Source organism: Engystomops pustulosus, chromosome 9, assembly GCF_040894005.1.
Source record: "Engystomops pustulosus chromosome 9, aEngPut4.maternal, whole genome shotgun sequence".
Classification (NCBI taxonomy): domain Eukaryota; kingdom Metazoa; phylum Chordata; class Amphibia; order Anura; family Leptodactylidae; genus Engystomops; species Engystomops pustulosus.
This window is the reverse complement of record NC_092419.1, coordinates 109,037,860-109,058,345: the sequence shown is the minus strand read 5'-3', so window position 1 is coordinate 109,058,345 and position 20,486 is coordinate 109,037,860. Positions and strand designations below refer to the sequence as shown.

Below are 20,486 nucleotides of genomic sequence, written 5' to 3'. Positions count from 1 at the left end.
TTATAGTAGTTATATTCTTGTACATAGGGGGCAGTATTATAGTAGTTATATTCTTGTACATAGGGGGACAGTATTATAGTAGTTATATTCTTGTACATAGGGGGCGGTATTATAGTAGTTATATTCCTGTACATAGGGGGAGTATTATAGTAGTTATATTCCTGTACATAGGGGGCAGTATTATAGTAGTTATATTCTTGTACATAGGGGGCAGTATTATAGTAGTTATATTCTTGTACATAGGGGGACAGTATTATAGTAGTTATATTCTAGAATTTACATTGTGTTTTGTAGAGGGACTTATATGTTTAGCCTTTCAGATTAAGAAGAGAATGCTCAGTAAAATTAACCACTTAAAGCCCATTGTAATTATACGTCATAAAGAAGATAAGGCTATAAGGAGAGGGCTCATAAGTTGTTCCACGTGCAACTTAAGACTATTTAGAAGTGGAATTAAAGCACACAGGCCCGATTCCTATCTTTTAAATGTAGGAAACCGGGTCCTGGTTCCGGATCACATGCTTGTAATTGGAGTCGCCCTTATACAGAGGATGCCTGCAGAAAACTGCAGCAGTTGGAATAAAAAGTACAGTAAAAGTTGCGCAGTCCCCAAAATGGCAGCAGTGAAAAGTCAGGTCGTCGCACAAAAAAATACACCAAAGAATGAAAACGTTATTGGCGTCAGTATAGCACAAAAAGTAGAAAAAAAAATTGTAAAATGAAAAAAAAAAATTTAAAAAAATCTATGAAAACCGATACAAATTTGCTATCGCTGTGATTGTACCAACCCGACTTAAAATTAAAACAAAAGAAGTGTTTTGTTACCATTTCAACTTGCAGTGAGTCCAGGATCTGGTGCGGACCTTGGCTTGGATGGAGACCCACGATATTCCCACGTACAGCCGCAGTTTGGGCACAGTCACCGGCTCCTCATTGTTATTCTCCTTCCGTAGAGAATCCAGAACAAATTCCTTTACGGCTGTGAGCAGGCAATTCATTTCTTCTTCGCTCCACATTCCTTTTTTCGCATCTGGACCACAGATTATAGAGAGTGAACGTAAATTCCGTGAATTTTATTTTATTTACTTATTTTTAAATCAAAACGCTCATATTCGATTCCTATAACAAAACCCATATTGTGCTGCTCCCCCTTTTCTTTCCAGGGTTATGGGACAATCCTCCACTGCAGTCAAAAGGGCAGAGACTTACCCATCTTCCTGCCAAAGCAGAGTCACTAACAAGCTGCCCACAGTTCCCATGATCCTTTGCGTTCTCTCATAAACTTATCAGCAATTCCAGAGAGATTCCTACAAGTAAAATCTGAGCTCGGCAGAACGTGCACATACACAATGCATAAAGTGACTAGCATGGCAGCTTCCATCACACGTTGGGGCATGGGATCAGTAGCGACCATCAGTGAACGGTTACACAAAATGTATAGTCTGTGCTATCAGCTTCCCTGCTGTGCAGATAGTGGTGAAGGTACTGACACGGAACATGGGGACCCCTTTATACATCACTTTTCCCTGCAGGCGACTTCTTCAGCAGCATCACATGACCTTCTTCAGCAGCATCAGCTTCTCCCCTTCAGCAATTGTAACCTCCCTACGGTCTCACAGAGATTAGCAGCACAGAATACAGAGGAGAGCAAGGACAAGGATAGTGAGTTGTCCTACATCTCAAGAGTTATTAAATTGTGAAATTTTTTTTTTTTTGCAATATACCCGGTCTGTCCTGTTGCCTCGGAGGTAAATGGGCGCAGTGATTAGCCCTGCAATGCGGCCTCCTTGCGTGTGCACGATACTGTTGAAGCCGGAGGAGGCACCTGCATTGCCTTCTGTAGGGCCAGCAGCCGCAGGGGTGCTCTGCATAGATATCCGTCCATGCAGAGTGCACGGCCCCCCGAAGCCGGTGGCAGGGGAGCTGCACGTATGGGAACTTGCCACCGGACTCACAACGAGACATCTCTACAAGGCTACTGGGGAGAGACTCAGAGAATGAATGAGGGCTTCTTCATACTCACCGGGTGCTTGCTTCAAAATGTAGCAAACACCCGTAGCTAACACCCGCGATAACCCTTTGATTGCTGCCGGTGGCACTAACGAGCCGGCGCCGCGGTGGGCATCGGATCACACAAAGATCCGAGGCTATCATGTTTTAGGCTATGAATTACAATGTGCGATTTGCACATACATGGGGGCAGATTTACTTACCCGGTCCAGTCGTGATCCAGCGGCGCGTTCTCCGACGCTGATTCGGCTTCTGCCGGGATTCACTAAGGCAGTGCGCCCGATGTCCACCAGGTGTCGCTGCTGCACTGAAGTCCGCCGGAGTTTACCTGCTTCGTTCCGCTGTATGTGAGCGATATTCTTGCGACAATTTATTTTTTAAATGCCACGGTTTAGTTCCAAAAAGGTTCGGTTTTACGACGGCCGTGGACCCCGATTTTTTTGTCGCGTGAAAGCCGGCGCCGATGTGCCACAATCCGATCGCGTGCGCCAAAATCCTGGGGTAATTCGGCGCAAATCAGAAAAATTCAGGAGACCTGGCGGAAAACCGTGATTCGGACCCTTAGTAAATGAGCCCCATGGTGTGCAGAAAACCCATATACTGTAGTATGGCAGTATATGGTAGGATCAGACAACCCAGGGTTAAAGTACCCTAGGGAGTCTGAAAAATAGTAAGTTAAAAAAAAAAAAAAATACCCTAATAATTTAAATCACCCCTCCTTTCCCTAGAACTGATATAAATATATCAATCATAAACACATGAGGCATCGCCACGTCCGAAAATGCCCGATCGAAATATAATAAAGTTTTTTCACTGCGTTTAACCCCATAATGTAAAATAGCGCCCAAAGTCGCACATGGCACTTTTTTGCCATTTTGAAAAATATTAAAAATTCTATAAAAAGTGATCAAAAGGTCGTACAATCCTAAAAATAAAAGCATCGAAAGTCGTCATCAAAATTCGCCAAAAATGACACCGCCCACAGCTCCGTACACCAAAGTATGAAAAAGTTATTAGCGCAAGAAGACGGCAAAATGAAGAATTTTTTTTTTTTGTACAGGAGGTTTTAATTTTTTTAAATGTATGAAAACATTAGAAAACCTGTACAAATTCGGTATCCCTGTAATCGTACTGACCCGATGAATAATGTAGACCTGTCATTTTGGGGCGCACAGTGAAAGACGTAAAATCCAAGCCCACAAGAGAACGTCGCAAATGCGTTTTTTCATCATTTTCACGGCATTCAGATTTTTTTCCCCAATTCCCAGTATAGGGCATAGAATATTAAATACTGTCACTATGAAGTGCAATTTGTTACGCAAAAAACAAGCCCTCACACAGCTCTGTACACAGAATAATAAAAAAGTTATAGATTTTTGAAGGTGGGGAGTGAAAAATAAAGACGCAAAAACGAAAAAGGGCCCGGTCCTTAAGGGGTTAAGGAATCTTCTACATTTCACTGGATTCACATGGAAATTTACCCTGGATCTGCTTCCCCTGCAGGCGTACAGCCTGCCAGCCCCCCTGCAGGCGTACAGCCTGCCAGCCCCCCTGTAGTTGTACAGCCTGCCAGCCCCCCTGTAGTTATACAGCCTGCCAGCCCCCCTGTAGTTATACAGCCTGCCAGCCCCCCTGTAGTTATACAGCCTGCCAGCCCCCCTGTAGTTATACAGCCTGCCAGCCCCCCTGTAGTTATACAGCCTGCCAGCCCCCCTGTAGTTATACAGCCTGCCAGCCCCCCTGTAGTTATACAGCCTGCCAGCCCCCCTGTAGTTATACAGCCTGCCAGCCCCCCTGTAGTTATACAGCCTGCCAGCCCCCCTGTAGTTATACAGCCTGCCAGCCCCCCTGTAGTTATACAGCCTGCCAGCCCCCCCTGTAGTTATACAGCCTGCCAGCCCCCCCTGTAGTTATACAGCCTGCCAGCCCCCCCTGTAGTTATACAGCCTGCCAGCCCCCCCTGTAGTTATACAGCCTGCCAGCCCCCCTGTAGTTATACAGCCTGCCAGCCCCCCTGTAGTTATACAGCCTGCCAGCCCCCCTGTAGTTATACAGCCTGCCAGCCCCCCTGTAGTTATACAGCCTGCCAGCCCCCCTGCAGTATACAGCCTGCCAGCCCCCCTGCAGTATACAGCCTGCCAGCCCCCCTGCAGTATACAGCCTGCCAGCCCCCCTGCAGTTATACAGCCTGCCAGCCCCCCTGCAGTTATACAGCCTGCCAGCCCCCCTGCAGTTATACAGCCTGCCAGCCCCCCTGCAGTTATACAGCCTGCCAGCCCCCCTGTAGTTATACAGCCTGCCAGCCCCCCTGTAGTTATACAGCCTGCCAGCCCCCCTGTAGTTATACAGCCTGCCAGCCCCCCTGTAGTTATACAGCCTGCCAGCCCCCCTGTAGTTATACAGCCTGCCAGCCCCCCTGTAGTTATACAGCCTGCCAGCCCCCCTGCAGTATACAGCCTGCCAGCCCCCCTGCAGTTATACAGCCTGCCAGCCCCCCTGCAGTGTACAGCCTGCCAGCCCCCCTGTAGTTATACAGCCTGCCAGCCCCCCTGTAGTTATACAGCCTGCCAGCCCCCCTGTAGTTATACAGCCTGCCAGCCCCCCTGTAGTTATACAGCCTGCCAGCCCCCCTGTAGTTATACAGCCTGCCAGCCCCCATGTAGTTATACAGCCTGCCAGCCCCCATGTAGTTGTACAGCCTGCCAGCCCCCCTGCAGGCGTACAGCCTGCCAGCCCCCCTGCAGGCGTACAGCCTGCCAGCCCCCTGTAGTTATACAGCCTGCCAGCCCCCCTGCAGTTATACAGCCTGCCAGCCCCCCTGCAGTTATACAGCCTGCCAGCCCCCCTGCAGTTATACAGCCTGCCAGCCCCCCTGCAGTTATACAGCCTGCCAGCCCCCCTGCAGTTATACAGCCTGCCAGCCCCCCCTGTAGTTATACAGCCTGCCAGCCCCCCCTGTAGTTATACAGCCTGCCAGCCCCCCCTGTAGTTATACAGCCTGCCAGCCCCCCTGTAGTTATACAGCCTGCCAGCCCCCATGTAGTTATACAGCCTGCCAGCCCCCATGTAGTTGTACAGCCTGCCAGCCCCCATGTAGTTGTACAGCCTGCCAGCCCCCCCTGTAGTTATACAGCCTGCCAGCCCCCCCTGTAGTTATACAGCCTGCCAGCCCCCCCTGTAGTTATACAGCCTGCCAGCCCCCCCTGTAGTTATACAGCCTGCCAGCCCCCCTGTAGTTATACAGCCTGCCAGCCCCCCTGTAGTTATACAGCCTGCCAGCCCCCCCTGTAGTTATACAGCCTGCCAGCCCCCCTGTAGTTATACAGCCTGCCAGCCCCCCTGCAGTTATACAGCCTGCCAGCCCCCCTGCAGATATACAGCCTGCCAGCCCCCCTGCAGATATACAGCCTGCCAGCCCCCCTGCAGTTATACAGCCTGCCAGCCCCCCTGTAGTTATACAGCCTGCCAGCCCCCCTGTAGTTATACAGCCTGCCAGCCCCCCTGTAGTTGTACAGCCTGCCAGCCCCCCTGTAGTTATACAGCCTGCCAGCCCCCCTGTAGTTATACAGCCTGCCAGCCCCCCTGTAGTTATACAGCCTGCCAGCCCCCCTGTAGTTATACAGCCTGCCAGCCCCCCTGCAGTTATACAGCCTGCCAGCCCCCCTGCAGATATACAGCCTGCCAGCCCCCCTGCAGATATACAGCCTGCCAGCCCCCCTGCAGTTATACAGCCTGCCAGCCCCCCTGCAGTTATACAGCCTGCCAGCCCCCCTGTAGTTATACAGCCTGCCAGCCCCCCTGTAGTTATACAGCCTGCCAGCCCCCATGTAGTTATACAGCCTGCCAGCCCCCATGTAGTTGTACAGCCTGCCAGCCCCCATGTAGTTGTACAGCCTGCCAGCCCCCCCTGTAGTTATACAGCCTGCCAGCCCCCCCTGTAGTTATACAGCCTGCCAGCCCCCCCTGTAGTTATACAGCCTGCCAGCCCCCCCTGTAGTTATACAGCCTGCCAGCCCCCCTGTAGTTATACAGCCTGCCAGCCCCCCTGTAGTTATACAGCCTGCCAGCCCCCCTGTAGTTATACAGCCTGCCAGCCCCCCTGTAGTTATACAGCCTGCCAGCCCCCCTGTAGTTATACAGCCTGCCAGCCCCCCTGTAGTTATACAGCCTGCCAGCCCCCCTGCAGTATACAGCCTGCCAGCCCCCCTGCAGTTATACAGCCTGCCAGCCCCCCTGCAGTTATACAGCCTGCCAGCCCCCCTGCAGTTATACAGCCTGCCAGCCCCCCTGCAGTTATACAGCCTGCCAGCCCCCCTGCAGTTATACAGCCTGCCAGCCCCCCTGCAGTTATACAGCCTGCCAGCCCCCCTGCAGTTATACAGCCTGCCAGCCCCCCTGCAGTTATACAGCCTGCCAGCCCCCCTGCAGTTATACAGCCTGCCAGCCCCCCCTGTAGTTATACAGCCTGCCAGCCCCCCTGCAGTATACAGCCTGCCAGCCCCCCTGTAGTTATACAGCCTGCCAGCCCCCCTGTAGTTATACAGCCTGCCAGCCCCCCTGTAGTTATACAGCCTGCCAGCCCCCCTGCAGTTATACAGCCTGCCAGCCCCCCTGTAGTTATACAGCCTGCCAGCCCCCCTGCAGTTATACAGCCTGCCAGCCCCCCCTGCAGTTATACAGCCTGCCAGCCCCCCCTGTAGTTATACAGCCTGCCAGCCCCCCCTGTAGTTATACAGCCTGCCAGCCCCCCTGTAGTTATACAGCCTGCCAGCCCCCCTGTAGTTATACAGCCTGCCAGCCCCCCCTGTAGTTATACAGCCTGCCAGCCCCCCTGTAGTTATACAGCCTGCCAGCCCCCCTGTAGTTATACAGCCTGCCAGCCCCCCTGTAGTTATACAGCCTGCCAGCCCCCCTGTAGTGTACCATCATCCGCTTCACCTTCTAGCATCTGGGACTTCTTCAACTGGCAGGAGAATAAGGAGCGGTCCATTGCCAGGCCAATTTCTTTCCAGCTGTTATTATACAGCTTACAGTACTCAATCAGTTTCTCCTCTTCTTTCTTTGAGAATCTGGAAAAGCAGACACAAGGATATCATGACTGAGCTTAAAGGGGTTGTCCAGGAATAATAACAGATGGTCCATGCACATGCTCGCTATTTACCCCTGGTCAACGTATTCCATGAGCAGCAGTCACCAGACACCGAAAAATGAATCTCACCGATTACCACAGGATAGCAGCCAATACTGCGCACAGACCTCCCAGAGGTAATCCCAGACACTCCCATTATAAAGAGGAGGAACGTCATGAATGGTTACCGGAAAACCAGGACTTACCGTCCTCGCCTTCCAACACCGCAGTACAACCTCGCTCCACGATACAAAACCTCATTGACAGGGCGATATATACCTTCAGCTTAAAACAACCCAAAACAGATGAAATAGGATTATTACTTATACTCCTGTACATAGGGGATAGTATTATAGTAGTTATATTCCTGTACATAGGGGGCAGTATTATAGTAGTTATAGTCTTGTACATAGGGGGCAGTATTATAGTAGTTATATTCTTGTACATAGGGGATAGTATTATAGTAGTTATATTCTTGTACATAGGGGGCAGTATTATAGTAGTTATATTCCTGTACATAGGGGGCAGTATTATAGTAGTTATATTCTTGTACATAGGGGGCAGTATTATAGTAGTTATATTCCTGTACATAGGGGGCAGTATTATAGTAGTTATATCCCTGTACATAGGGGGCAATATTATAGTAGTTATATTCTTGTACATAGGGGGTAGTATTATAGTAGTTATATTCCTGTACATAGGGGGCAGTATTATAGTAGTTATATTCTTGTACATAGGGGGCAGTATTATAGTAGTTATATTCCTGTACATAGGAGGCAGTATTATAGTAGTTATATTCCTGTACATAGGGGGCAGTATTATAGTAGTTATATTCTTGTACATAGGGGGCAGTATTATAGTAGTTATATTCTTGTACATAGGGGCAGTATTATAGTAGTTATATTCTTGTACATAGGGAGAAGTATTATAGTAGTTATATTCCTGTACATAGGGGGCAGTATTGTAGTAGTTATATTCTTTATATGGGTGGTTAGGTGGTTGATAAAATGTAAGAATAAACTTTAGTATTCAAGAAAATATTTGAAGTTTACAATAGCAGTAAATGGATTTTTTTCACTTACCAAGAGTTTGAAGAAATTTGTATGCAGTTTTCAGTTGCATGATTGTTTTCTTCTTTTCTGGATACTTGTGAGGGTTAAAAATCAGATCTGGCGAATCTATTCCGACAAGTTTCATAAATTTCGCTAAATTGCTTTTTATCTGCTTGTCTTCTGCCAAGGTAAATTTGCTTCGTCTGTACATAATTCCTGCAAAGTGCACAAGGCGTCTTTTACACGTTTGTATCAGGTGATTATTTCCATTGATTATCCGATCCCCACACTATCAGTATGACTTACATCTCTGTATTTAGAAAAGGGGCTCTCCCACCCGGATGGGCCTTCCCTAGATAAGGGTCAGATCAGCCATACCATGGATCCAATAGTTAAAGAGGACCAGTCACCCAAAATTTCGGCACTAGGTGATGTTACTAAAGTAAGCAGCTCCTAGTGCTTGAACAAACCCCGCAGTGTTAGAGTGATGGCGTTACCGGAAACCTCCGGTAACGCTATCAAACACTGCGGTGGGGTACAATGTAATTATATGGGGTACAATGTAATATTCATGAGGGGGCGGGGTTGGGGCATGGCTAGGGGCGGTGACTACCGCCTGACGCACAGCAGTCACTGCCGGCCTATGGAGAGAGCGGCCCTCATGAATACATCGGACGGCTTTGCGAGCGGTCCGATGATTATATTGTACCCCGCCGCAACGTTTGATAACGTTACCAGAGGTTTCCAGTAACGTCATCACTCTAACACTGCGGCGTTCGTTCAAGTACCGAAATTTTGGGTGACAGGTCCTCTTTAAAGCTGGTTTTACATCTTTCCTCCACTCCCAGGAGGGTAAAGGTGCTTTTATTAAAGGGGACTTCCCTGTGTGTGCATAACTGTAGAAACTGTAACAAACCCTCAGCTAATCTAGGGTTTCACATCACAGAAGCCAGTAGAGAAGTGTGAGGTCAGAAAGGGTTAAAGGGGGGTGTGCTGTGGATAGATTATTACTCTATGACCGCTGCAGTTGGACCTCACTGTACACCTCTCATTAGTCGGCTTATACTTTGCTGGAGAATGGGGTCCCCTTTTATTAGGTCCCGCCTCTGTCCCACCTAGTCGGGCACTTTACAAGCTTTTTTTGTGCAAATAAAGACTGAATCCCACCTACCTAGTTTTTTGGCCACTCTGACTCTCTCCACTTCCTTAGTCTGTATTAAGGTCACTAGGGTCTTATCAGACGCTTTGGGAAAATATTCCTTAAGCAACTCAAAGTCTTGTCTGCTTATGTAAGAGAAACGATACCTTTTAAGATGACGGAGCTCTGCTATTCGCCTGTGGAATCACAAGTGAAGGAGAAATGTTACTTGTACGGGCCGTTGCTGTGAGCCTCCGCCGTGCTTTACACTGCAGAGTATTAGCTCTGGCAGGGTCTTCTACAATCACTTACTTCATGTGCTCCTCGTACTGAAGAGTCTCCCCTCCGCCCTGTGTAGCTGGATTCTGGTGAGAGTCCAGAGGTCGGCTGCTTGAGGTTGGCTCGGTGGTCTCCGAAAGACTTTCATAGTTTACAAGTCCCGCACTAGAGCACTGCTGCGTGTGGCGGTCATCTGTCCCATCTTCATCATTGGTAAGTTCACCTACACGGATGGTCCCCCCTCCCATGTTTGCCTCCATTGTGATGTGTTCAGATTCCTGCTGAGGGTCATCCTTCCTTTTTCTTTTCTTCTGTTTTTCTGTTTGTTCCACACCTTCTTCCACCCGCTCTGGATTCAAAGAACCATCAGGACATCTCCATTGTGACATACGTTCCTGATCAACAACTTCTTCCTGGAGATCTCCACCACCTTTCCTTTTCTTATGTTGGATCTCAGGAATCAATTGTTCCGGCGCTAGATGGTCTTCAGCTTGGTCTATGTTCACACCATCTTCCTGGAGCTCTGCGTCATCCTTCCGCTTTTTCTTTTTTTTCTTCTTATGTTGGATCTCAGGAATCAATTGTTCCGTCACTAGATGGTTTTCAGCTTGGTCTATGTTCACACCATCTTCCTGGAGCTCTGCGTCATCCTTCCGCTTTTTCTTTTTTTTCTTATGTTGGATCTCAGGAATCAATTGTTCCGTCACTAGATGGTCTTCAGCTTGGTCTATATTCACACCATCTTTCTGGAGCACTGCGTCATCCTTCCGCTTTTTCTTTTTTTTCTTCTTATGTTGGATCTCAGGAATCAATTGTTCCGTCACTAGATGGTCTTCAGCTTGGTCTATGTTCACACCATCTTCCTGGAGCTCTGCGTCATCCTTCCAGTTTTTCTTTTTTTTCTTATGATGGATCTCAGGAATCAATTGTTCCGTCACTAGATGGTCTTCAGCTTGGTCTATATTCACACCATCTTCCTGGAGCTCTGCGTCATCCTTCCGCTTTTTCTTTTTTTTCTTCTTATGTTGGATCTCAGGAATCAATTGTTCCGTCACTAGATGGTTTTCAGCTTGGTCTATATTCACACCATCTTCCTGGAGCTCTGCGTCATCCTTCCGCTTTTTCTTTTTTTTTTTTCTTATGTTGGATCTCAGGAATCAATTGTTCCGTCACTATATCGTCTTCAGCTTGGTCTATATTCACACCATCTTCCTGGAGCTCTGCATCATCCTTCCGCTTTTTATTTTTTTTCTTCTTATGTTGGATCTCAGGAATCAATTGTTCCGGCACTAGATGGTTTTCAGCTTGGTCTATATTCACACCATCTTCCTGGAGCTCTGCATCATCCTTCCGGTTTTTCTTTTTCTTCTTATGATGGATCTCAGGAATCAATTGTTCCGTCACTAGATGGTCTTCAGCTTGGTCTATATTCGCATCTTCCTGGAGCTCTGCGTCATCCTTCCGCTTTTTCTTTTGTTTGTTTTTGAGAACCAATTGTTCCTTCACTGAATTATCGGAAAAAACTACACTTCCTGCCTCTTGTTCTGTGTTCCCCGCAGCATCCTCATTCTTTTTTTTGGTAGCAATTACTTCTGTAACACAAGTCTGCTCAGCACTTTCATCTTCACCATCTTTCCGCCTTTTCTTCATCTTGCTTGTATATTGGGCATGGGAAGACGACGATACCTCTACTAAAGCATCTTCCCTGAATGCTTTCCTATGTTTCTTCTTTGACCTAAGTTCACTATTCAGCGTTTCTTCAGTGAAACCATCATGTCTTTGGAGTCTGGCCTCGGATTTCTGAGATCTCATGATTTGAAGGCCAGTAGCTGAGGTCTCATCCACTGTGCAGTCATCACCCTGCAGGTAAGGTTTATCCTTTCTTTTCTTCTTTTTGAAGCTTTCATACTCTTGTTCTAGAGTCCTAGTATTTTCCATCTCATCCTCATAAAAACCTCCACCGCCCTGATGCAGAACCTTCACTGATTCGTCCTCCATTACTCGCTCCTTACAATCTTTCTTTGTTTTCTTTTTCTTTTTAAACCTTCCTTCTACATGATTAGAGTCGATATGTGGAGCTTCCTTAGTAAAATCCTCATCACTGATTAGTCTGTTAAAATCTTTAGCTTTATGAGATTTTTTAGATTTTTCTTTATGTCTCGGGTGAAGGACAACCGAGGAGGAAGCATCAGCAGTGATCTCATTAGCCTCCTCACTACATTCTTCCTTTTTCTTCCTTCTCTTTTTTGTGAAGGTTTCTCCATTTTCTTGGTCCTCCTGTCGTTCAATACAAGCATCTGCTAGAAAAAAAAAAGAGTGAATAATCAATCTTGTGCAATGCTGTAGTGTACTTTACTGATACACAAGGGTTTTAGAAAGCTGTGTGATCATTGGGAAATGGGGGCTACACTGGATGTCATCCAACCTTCCTAGAATCTGGTTATGTTTGACGAAGGTGAAGGCATCCACATGCAAAGCTTAGGCAGTGCCTATAGATGTGTCCAAACTACCTGTATTTCTTCTTTTCAGGTCATAGTCTTCCTCCTGCTCTTCACCGTCCTGCTTACGCTTCCTCCTCTTCACCATCTCTTTCGTGTCGCTGCTGCCCACGTACATAACATGGAGGTCGGTCATTTCTCTCTTCCTCTTTACCTGATGCTTGGTAATATCCTGGCTCTGAGCACTGGGCGGTTCATGACTGGACCCCTGGAGAGGTTTGGAGGGCCCACCTGTATCTTTCTGATTTTCCCGCTTACCGGACATAGAACGATTATCTGAAGAAAAAAAGAAAACCAAAACAGTGTAGCACATCTATAATACTGGGAACAAAGACCCCAAATTACCTTCTGTTCAATTGGTCATTTCTTTTATGCTTACTCTGGAGGGATTTTCCCACTAAACAAGTTGCTGACTGTTGGGAGTCTCCGTTATCATAAGAACACTGGGAAAAGGGGGGGGGGGAGGACCCCCGGCGGACCCCTAGTCCTTTTGAGATGAGTAGAGCAGGTGGGTGCTCCTCCACTCATTTCAAGGAGCGATGGGGTACATTGGACCCCCTGTTCCTGTGATCTGTAGGGATCTCATCACAGAAACCCCCACAGGTCAGAAAGTTAGGCCCTAACCTGTAGACAGGGCCCAACTTGTTTTGTGGGAAAATTCTTTAATGAAAGGAGTCTTGGGTAGTGAAGGATTATTGTCCATGTGCATCTAGTGCAGTGAAGTCTTAGGGGTTTTCTTAGAATCTGGAACATACGTAGGGGAGTACCGATTGTTTAGGGGCCCATGTGTAAGATGTAAGCCACTGCTGCAACCGAGGGAGGTCTCTACTGAGAGGAGTCAGTGGTATCGCAGCTGTAGCTAAGCTGCAATATCTTAAACTACCCATGGTGAGGAGAGGAGAAGATTTTTGGAATAAAGCAGCCATGTTTTCAACCTATGGACAACCCCTTTAATTCTGCATCCCTGGGACTTTGGATGGTTGCACAGGAGATAGGGCCGGTAGTTAAGGGCAGATCTCTAGTATCTATAGTAAAAGCTCCACATTCCTATGTAGACCACTCTCTCATATACTGTCACCAGATAAGGGAAGGCTCCGGACCTGGGGGGGCGTCTGTGACCTGCAGAGGTCAGCGGCCATTCATAGGTGGAACCCAAAGGGGGCGCACAGTCAGGTCTGTGGGTGGGGGGGGGACTAGTAATGGGGGGAGTCGGTGGCCGTCAGGCTCTGGGGCCCCGCTACGTCACAGCCGGTCCAGACCAAAATAAAAACCTGGATGCATTATCATTATCATGGCGCTCCCTCAACCTCTGATCTCCCACAATACGTTTTGAATCCACTTACCATCTCCTTCCTGTAAGCCGGAAACATGTGCTTACGGCGGAAGTGACGTCATGCGAAGGGTTTTACGCGTCGTTCCCACGGAGATTGCGCAACACTTTTTTTTTTTTTTAATGAATGAACTTTATTGAAAATATACACGTTATCAAAGTCCAGTTATTAAAGATGATTCCGTGTTATTCGCGTCGTGTGAATGGGGTGTGATGGACGCTGCCGCAGCACGGGACGTTTCCGGAACACTCCGGCGGGGCTCTACACACGCGGGAGCTGAGGAGATGAATGTAACTACATGACAGCTGAGCGCGGCTTCCTGTTAGCGTCTGGTTGTTATAGCTACGGAACGAACCATCTTTGAAAGCAGGGGGAGGATTCTCTTAATTCGCCTGTGTAGAGATTGAAATACCCAGATGTCGGCGGGTAAATCTTTACTGTGTCTGTAAAATGAAGCTGGAGCTGGACTGAGTGGGAGGAGGTGATACAGGTTGTTTTTCTTATCATCCCCCCCCCGGAAGTAATGGTCTGTCCCGGGGTGCTGAGGAGAGGAGCAGCCGGGACCGCACAGCTCGGAGGATGGAGCCGCAGAGGAGAGGAGCGCGGAGAGAGGCCGAGCACCGCAACCCGCTGCTGCAGAAGGTGAGCGAGGCCCCCGACACACGTACAGCCGCATATTACACGTGTGTGACACCGGGGACGCATGTACAGCTGCATATTACACGTGTGTGACACCGGGGACGCATGTACAGCCGCATATTACACGTGTGTGACACCGGGGACGCATGTACAGCCGCATATTACACGTGTGTGACACCGGGGACGCATGTACAGCCGCATATTACACGTGTGTGACACCGGAGACGCATGTACAGCCGCATATTACACGTGTGTGACACCGGGGACGCATGTACAGCCGCATATTACACGTGTGTGACACCGGGGACGCATGTACAGCCGCATATTACACGTGTGTGACACCGGGGACCCATGTACAGCCGCACATTACACGTGTGTGACACCGGGGACCCATGTACAGCCGCACATTACACGTGTGTGACACCGGAGACGCATGTACAGCCGCACATTACACGTGTGTGACACCGGGGACCCATGTACAGCCCCACATTACACGTGTGTGACACCGGGGACGCATGTACAGCCGCACATTACACGTGTGTGACACCGGGGACGCATGTACAGCCGCACATTACACGTGTGTGACACCGGGGACGCATGTACAGCCGCATATTACACGTGTGTGACACCGGGGATCCATGTACAGCCGCACATTACACGTGTGTGCAGGGCCGGATTATAGGCGGGGCTCCCGGGGCTCGAGCCCCGGGGCCCCCACCATCTTGCCCCCCCTAGGGGCCCCCACCAGCTCGCACCTCCCGTGCCCCCCCTCATGAGCGGAACGCCGCCCTCCGCCTCCGGGCATAGGTGAGCTCCTCCCCGGCGATCAAGCCCCTACATAAACTGCCCGCCCACTCATCCTGCTGTGTGGGGAGCCGCCCCCCGCCACTGGTGACAAGCAACCCCGCTCAATCCCAGGTTAACATCGCCTCCGGCTCCCCGCCCGGCTCGCTCTCCTCTCGCTCACCACCCCCCGCTCCGCTCGCTCACCACTACCCGCGCTCAACACTCCCCGCTCCGCTCGCTCACCACCCTCCGCTCGCTCACCGCTCCCCGCTCCGCTCGCTCACCACCCCCCGCTCCCCGCTCCGCTCGCTCACCACCCCCCGCTCCGCTCGCTCACCGCTCCCCGCTCCGCTCGCTCACCACCCCCCGCTCCCCGCTCCGCTCGCTCACCACCCCCCGCTCCCCGCTCCGCTCGCTCACCCCCCCCCCGCTCCCCGCTCCTCTCGCTCACCCCCCCCGCTCCCCGCTCCTCTCGCTCACCATCCCCCGCTCCCCGCTCCGCTCGCTCACCATCCCCCGCTCCCCGCTCCTCTCGCTCACCACCCCCGCTCCCCGCTCCGCACGCTCACCACCCCCCGCTCCCCGCTCCGCTCGCTCACCACCCCCCGCTCCCCGCTCCTCTCGCTCTTCACCCCCCGCTTCCCGCTCCTCTCGCTCACCACCCCCGCTCCCCGCTCCGCTCGCTCACCACCCCCCGCTCCCCGCTCCTCTCGCTCACCACCCCCGCTCCCCGCTCCGCTCGCTCACCACCCCCCGCTCCCCGCTCCGCTCGCTCACCACCCCCGCTCCCCGCTCCTCTCGCTCACCACCCCCGCTCCACTCGCTCACCACCCCCCGCTCCCCGCTCAAAACCCCCCCCCCCCCGTACGAAACATGCACCCGGCAACCCCCCCCCCTCCCCGGCCGAATAAGCAACCGACCGACTTCCTGGCGAACAAGCACCGTCAAGACCCCCCACCCGCCCGAATAAACAGGCACCCGGTCAACCCTAACAGGTAAGTTTATACATATGTGTTTTTCTGTGTGTGTATATCTGTATATACTGTGTATATACAGTGTATATACAGTGTATATACAGTGTATTTGTGCATCTACTGTGTATAGATGTATATACTGTGTATAGATGTATATACTGTGTATAGATATGTGTGTACATTTATATATGTGAATGATGTGGTTTTTGTATATACTGTGTATATGGAATGTATGTATATACTTTCTATATTTATACATATGTACATATATATATGTTTTGTGCTGTCGCCGCTGTATGTAGCTGTGTTACTGGGGGTGAGGCGGCTGTATGTAGCTGTGTTACTGGAGATGAGGCGGGTGTATGTAGCGGTGTTACTGGGGGCCAGGCGGCTGTATGTAGCTGTGTTACTGGGGGCCAGGCGGCTGTATGTAGCTGTGTTACTGGGGGCCAGGCGGCTGTATGTAGCTGTGTTACTGGGGATGAGGCGGCTGTATGTAGCTGTGTTACTGGGGGTGAGGCGGCTGTATGTAGCTGTGTTACTGGAGATGAGGCGGGTGTATGTAGCGGTGTTACTGGGGGCCAGGCGGCTGTATGTAGCTGTGTTACTGGGGATGAGGCGGCTGTATGTAGCTGTGTTACTGGGGGTGAGGCGGCTGTATGTAGCGGTGTTACTGGGGATGAGGCGGCTGTATGTAGCTGTGTTACTGGGGGCCAGGCGGCTGTATGTAGCGGTGTTACTGGGGGCCAGGCGGCTGTATGTAGCGGTGTTACTGGGGGCCAGGCGGCTGTATGTAGCGGTGTTACTGGGGGCCAGGCGGCTGTATGTAGCGGTGTTACTGGGTGTTAGGCGGCTGTATGTAGCTGTGTTACTGGGGACGAGGCGGCTGTATGTAGCTGTGTTACTGGGGGCGAGGCGGCTGTATGTAGCTGTGTTACTGGGGGCGAGGCGGCTGTATGTAGCTGTGTTACTGGGGGCGAGGCGGCTGTATGTAGCTGTGTTACTGGGGGCGAGGCGGCTGTATGTAGCTGTGTTACTGGGGGCGAGGCGGCTGTATGTAGCTGTGTTACTGGGGGCGAGGCGGCTGTATGTAGCGGTGTTACTGCTGGGATAGTGGAAAGGAAGCAGGAGGACGTGTGTGTACGCTCCACTTATTGGGGGCCTCCACCAGATTTTGCGCCCAAGGGCCCCCACCAACCTTAATCCGGCCCTGCGTGTGTGACACCGGAGACGCACGTACAGCCGCACATTACACGTGTGTGTGACACCGGGGACGCACGTACAGCCGCACATTACACGTGTGTGTGACACCGGGGACGCACGTACAGCCGCACATTACACGTGTGTGTGACACCGGGGACGCACGTACAGCCGCACATTACACATGTGTGTGTGACACTGGGGACGCACGTACAGCCGCACATTACACGTGTGTGTGTGACACCGGGAACGCACGTACAGCCGCACATTACACGTGTGTGTGTGACACCGGGGACGCACGTACAGCCGCACATTACACGTGTGTGTGTGACACCGGGGACGCACGTAGAGCCGCACATTACACGTGTGTGTGTGACACCGGGGACGCACGTACAGCCGCACATTACACGTGTGTGTGTGTGACACCGGGGACGCACGTACAGCCGCACATTACAAGTGTGTGTGTGTGACACCGGGGACGCACGTACAGCCGCACATTACACGTGTGTGTGTGACACCGGGGACGCACGTACAGCCGCATATTACACGTGTGTGTGTGACACCGGGGACGCACGTACAGCCGCACATTACACGTGTGTGTGTGACACCGGGGACGCACGTACAGCCGCACATTACACGTGTGTGTGTGACACCGGGGACGCACGTACAGCCGCACATTACACGTGTGTGTGTGACACCGGGGACGCACGTACAGCCGCACATTACACGTGTGTGTGTGACACCGGGGACGCACGTACAGCCGCACATTACACGTGTGTGTGTGACACCGGGGACGCACGTACAGCCGCACATTACACGTGTGTGTGTGTGACACCGGGGACGCACGTACAGCCGCACATTACACGTGTGTGTGTGACACCGGGGACGCACGTACAGCCGCACATTACACGTGTGTGTGTGTGACACCGGGGACGCACGTACAGCCGCACATTAAACGTGTGTGTGTGTGACACCGGGGACGCACGTACAGCCGCACATTACACGTGTGTGTGTGTGACACCGGGGACGCACGTACAGCCGCACATTACACGTGTGTGTGTGTGTGTGTGACACCGGGGACGCACGTACAGCCGCACATTAAACGTGTGTGTGTGACACCGGGGACGCACGTACAGCCGCACATTACACGTGTGTGTGTGTGACACCGGGGACGCACGTACAGCCGCACATTACACGTGTGTGTGTGACACCGGGGACGCACGTACAGCCGCACATTACACGTGTGTGTGTGACACCGGGGACGCACGTACAGCCGCACATTAAACGTGTGTGTGTGACACCGGGGACGCACGTACAGCCGCACATTACACGTGTGTGTGACACCGGGGACGCACGTACAGCCGCACATTACACGTGTGTGTGACACCGGGGACGCACGTACAGCCGCACATTACACGTGTGTGTGACACCGGGGACGCACGTACAGCCGCACATTACACGTGTGTGTGACACCGGGGACGCACGTACAGCCGCACATTACACGTGTGTGTGACACCGGGGACGCACGTACAGCCGCACATTACACGTGTGTGTGACACCGGGGACGCACGTACAGCCGCACATTACACGTGTGTGTGACACCGGGGACGCACGTACAGCCGCACATTACACGTGTGTGTGACACCGGGGACGCACGGGGACGCATGTGCAGCCGCACATTACACGTGTGTGACACCGGGGACGCCGCCAGTGGTCAGGGGTCAGCATGGGTGCTCTGACCCCTCTGTGACTACACCCCCCACCCATACACAGCGAGCTGCCATGTCCTGTGTGTCCTGACACCTTTCTATCATAGCCAGCAGTGGTCAGGGGTCAGCATGGGCGCTCTGACCCCTCTGTGACTACACCTCCATACACAGGGAGCTGCCATGTCCTGTGTGTCCTGACACCTTTCTATCATAGCCAGCAGGGGTCAGGGGTCAGCATGGGCGCTCTGACCCCTCTGTGACTACACCCCCCATACACAGGGAGCTGCCATGTCCTGTGTGTCCTGACACCTATCTATCATAGCCAGCAGTGGTCAGGGGTCAGCATGGGCGCTCTGACCCCTCTGTGACTACACCCCCCCATACACAGCGAGCTGCCATGTCTTGTGTGTCCTGACACCTTTCTATCATAGCCAGCAGTGGTCAGGGGTCAGCATGGGCGCTCTGACCCCTCTGTGACTACACGCCCCATACACAGCGAGCTGCCATGTCCTGTGTGTCCTGACACCTTTCTATCATAGCCGGCAGTGGTCAGGGGTCAGCATGGGTGCTCTGACCCCTCTGTGACTACACCCCCCATACACAGCGAGCTGCCATGTCCTGTGTCCTGACACCTTTCTATCATAGCCAGCAGTGGTCAGGGGTCAGCATGGGTGCTCTGACCCCTCTGTGACTACACCCCCCATACACAGCGAGCTGCCATGTCCTGTGTCCTGACACCTTTCTATCATAGCCAGCAGTGGTCAGGGGTCAGCATGGGTGGTCTGACCTCTCTCTGACTGCACCCCCCATACACAGCGAGCTGCCATGTCCTGTGTGTCCTGACACCTTTCTATCATAGCCAGCAGTGGTCAGGGGTCAGCATGGGTGCTCTGACCTCTCTGTGACTACACCCCCATACACAGCGAGCTGCCATGTCCTGTGTGTCCTGACACCTTTCTATCATAGCCAGCAGTGGTCAGGGGTCAGCATGGGTGCTCTGACCCCTCTGTGACTACACTCCCCATACACAGCGAGCTGCCATGTCCTGTGTGTCCTGACACCTTTCTATCATAGCCAGCAGTGGTCAGGGGTCAGCATGGGTGCTCTGACCCCTCTGTGACTACACCCCCCATACACAGCGAGCTGCCATGTCCTGTGTCCTGACACCTTTCTATCATAGCCAGCAGTGGTCAGGGGTCAGCATGGGTGGTCTGACCTCTCTCTGACTGCACCCCCCATACACAGCGAGCTGCCATGTCCTGTGTGTCCTGACACCTTTCTATCATAGCCAGCAGTGGTCAGGGGTCAGCATGGGTGCTCTGACCTCTCTGTGACTACACCCCCATACACAGCGAGCTGCCATGTCCTGTGTGTCCTGACACCTTTCTATCATAGCCAGCAGTGGTCAGGGGTCAGCATGGGTGCTCTGACCCCTCTGTGACTACACTCCCCATACACAGCGAGCTGCCATGTCCTGTGTGTCCTGACACCTTTGTATCATAGCCAGCAGTGGTCAGGGGTCAGCATGGGCGCTCTGACCCCTCTGTGACTACACACCCCATACACAGGGAGCTGCCATGTCCTGTGTGTCCTGACACCTTTCTATCATAGCCAGCAGTGGTCAGGGGTCAGCAAGGGCGCTCTGACCCCTCTGTGACTACATTCCCCCATACACAGCGAGCTGCCATGTCCTGTGTCCTGACACCTTTCTATCATAGCCAGCAGTGGTCAGGGGTCAGCAT

The 20,486-nt window shown here is 51.8% G+C and overlaps 3 protein-coding genes across 7 annotated transcripts in view; 1 reads left to right on the top strand and 2 right to left on the bottom strand.

The window, feature by feature from the left end:
* The window catches only part of TTF1 (transcription termination factor 1), a 41,167-nt gene extending 30,578 nt beyond the window's left edge, over positions 1-10,589 (bottom strand). For both annotated transcript variants that reach the window (XM_072125552.1, XM_072125553.1), the window contains exons 1-6: positions 9,641-10,589; positions 9,362-9,525; positions 8,221-8,406; positions 7,345-7,423; positions 6,949-7,079; positions 826-1,030 (exon numbers count right to left, since the gene is read on the bottom strand). In XM_072125552.1, coding sequence (XP_071981653.1) covers positions 826-1,030; positions 6,949-7,079; positions 7,345-7,423; positions 8,221-8,406; positions 9,362-9,525; positions 9,641-9,996 — 1,121 coding nt within the window. In that variant the 5' untranslated portion in view covers positions 9,997-10,589. The remainder of the gene's footprint in view (positions 1-825; positions 1,031-6,948; positions 7,080-7,344; positions 7,424-8,220; positions 8,407-9,361; positions 9,526-9,640) is intronic.
* Positions 10,590-10,714: 125 nt separating this feature from the next.
* LOC140077928 (uncharacterized) lies at positions 10,715-13,744 on the bottom strand. Of its 4 annotated transcripts, none has more exons than XM_072125557.1 (3): positions 13,449-13,744; positions 12,118-12,381; positions 10,715-11,907 (listed from the first exon to the last, which is right to left on the bottom strand). In XM_072125557.1, exons 2-3 carry the CDS (start codon positions 12,368-12,370, stop codon positions 10,715-10,717), a joined length of 1,446 nt encoding a protein of 481 aa, XP_071981658.1. In that variant the 5' UTR covers positions 12,371-12,381; positions 13,449-13,744. The 4 variants fall into 4 exon arrangements, with proteins under 4 accessions (XP_071981658.1, XP_071981655.1, XP_071981656.1 ...); XM_072125554.1 differs by lacking the exon at positions 13,449-13,744 and adding an exon at positions 13,377-13,442; XM_072125555.1 differs by lacking the exon at positions 13,449-13,744 and adding an exon at positions 13,377-13,442 and having other exon boundaries at positions 10,715-11,904.
* A 4-nt stretch (positions 13,745-13,748) lies between these two features.
* CFAP77 (cilia and flagella associated protein 77) overlaps positions 13,749-20,486 on the top strand; it is a 94,316-nt gene continuing 87,578 nt past the window's right edge. Inside the window, exon 1 of the mRNA XM_072125559.1 lies at positions 13,749-14,078. Coding sequence (XP_071981660.1) covers positions 14,016-14,078 — 63 coding nt within the window. The 5' untranslated portion in view covers positions 13,749-14,015. The remainder of the gene's footprint in view (positions 14,079-20,486) is intronic.

Excerpts from the sequence above, each read along its gene's own strand:
- LOC140077928 (XM_072125554.1), bottom strand. The coding sequence starts at position 13,398 with ATGATAATGATAATGCATCCAG. Across the intron at positions 12,382-13,376 it reads GATAATGATAATGCATCCAG|ATAATCGTTCTATGTCCGGT; the intron begins GTTTTTATTTTG and ends TTTTTTCTTCAG. Across the intron at positions 11,908-12,117 it reads CCTGAAAAGAAGAAATACAG|CAGATGCTTGTATTGAACGA; the intron begins GTAGTTTGGACA and ends TTTTTTTTCTAG.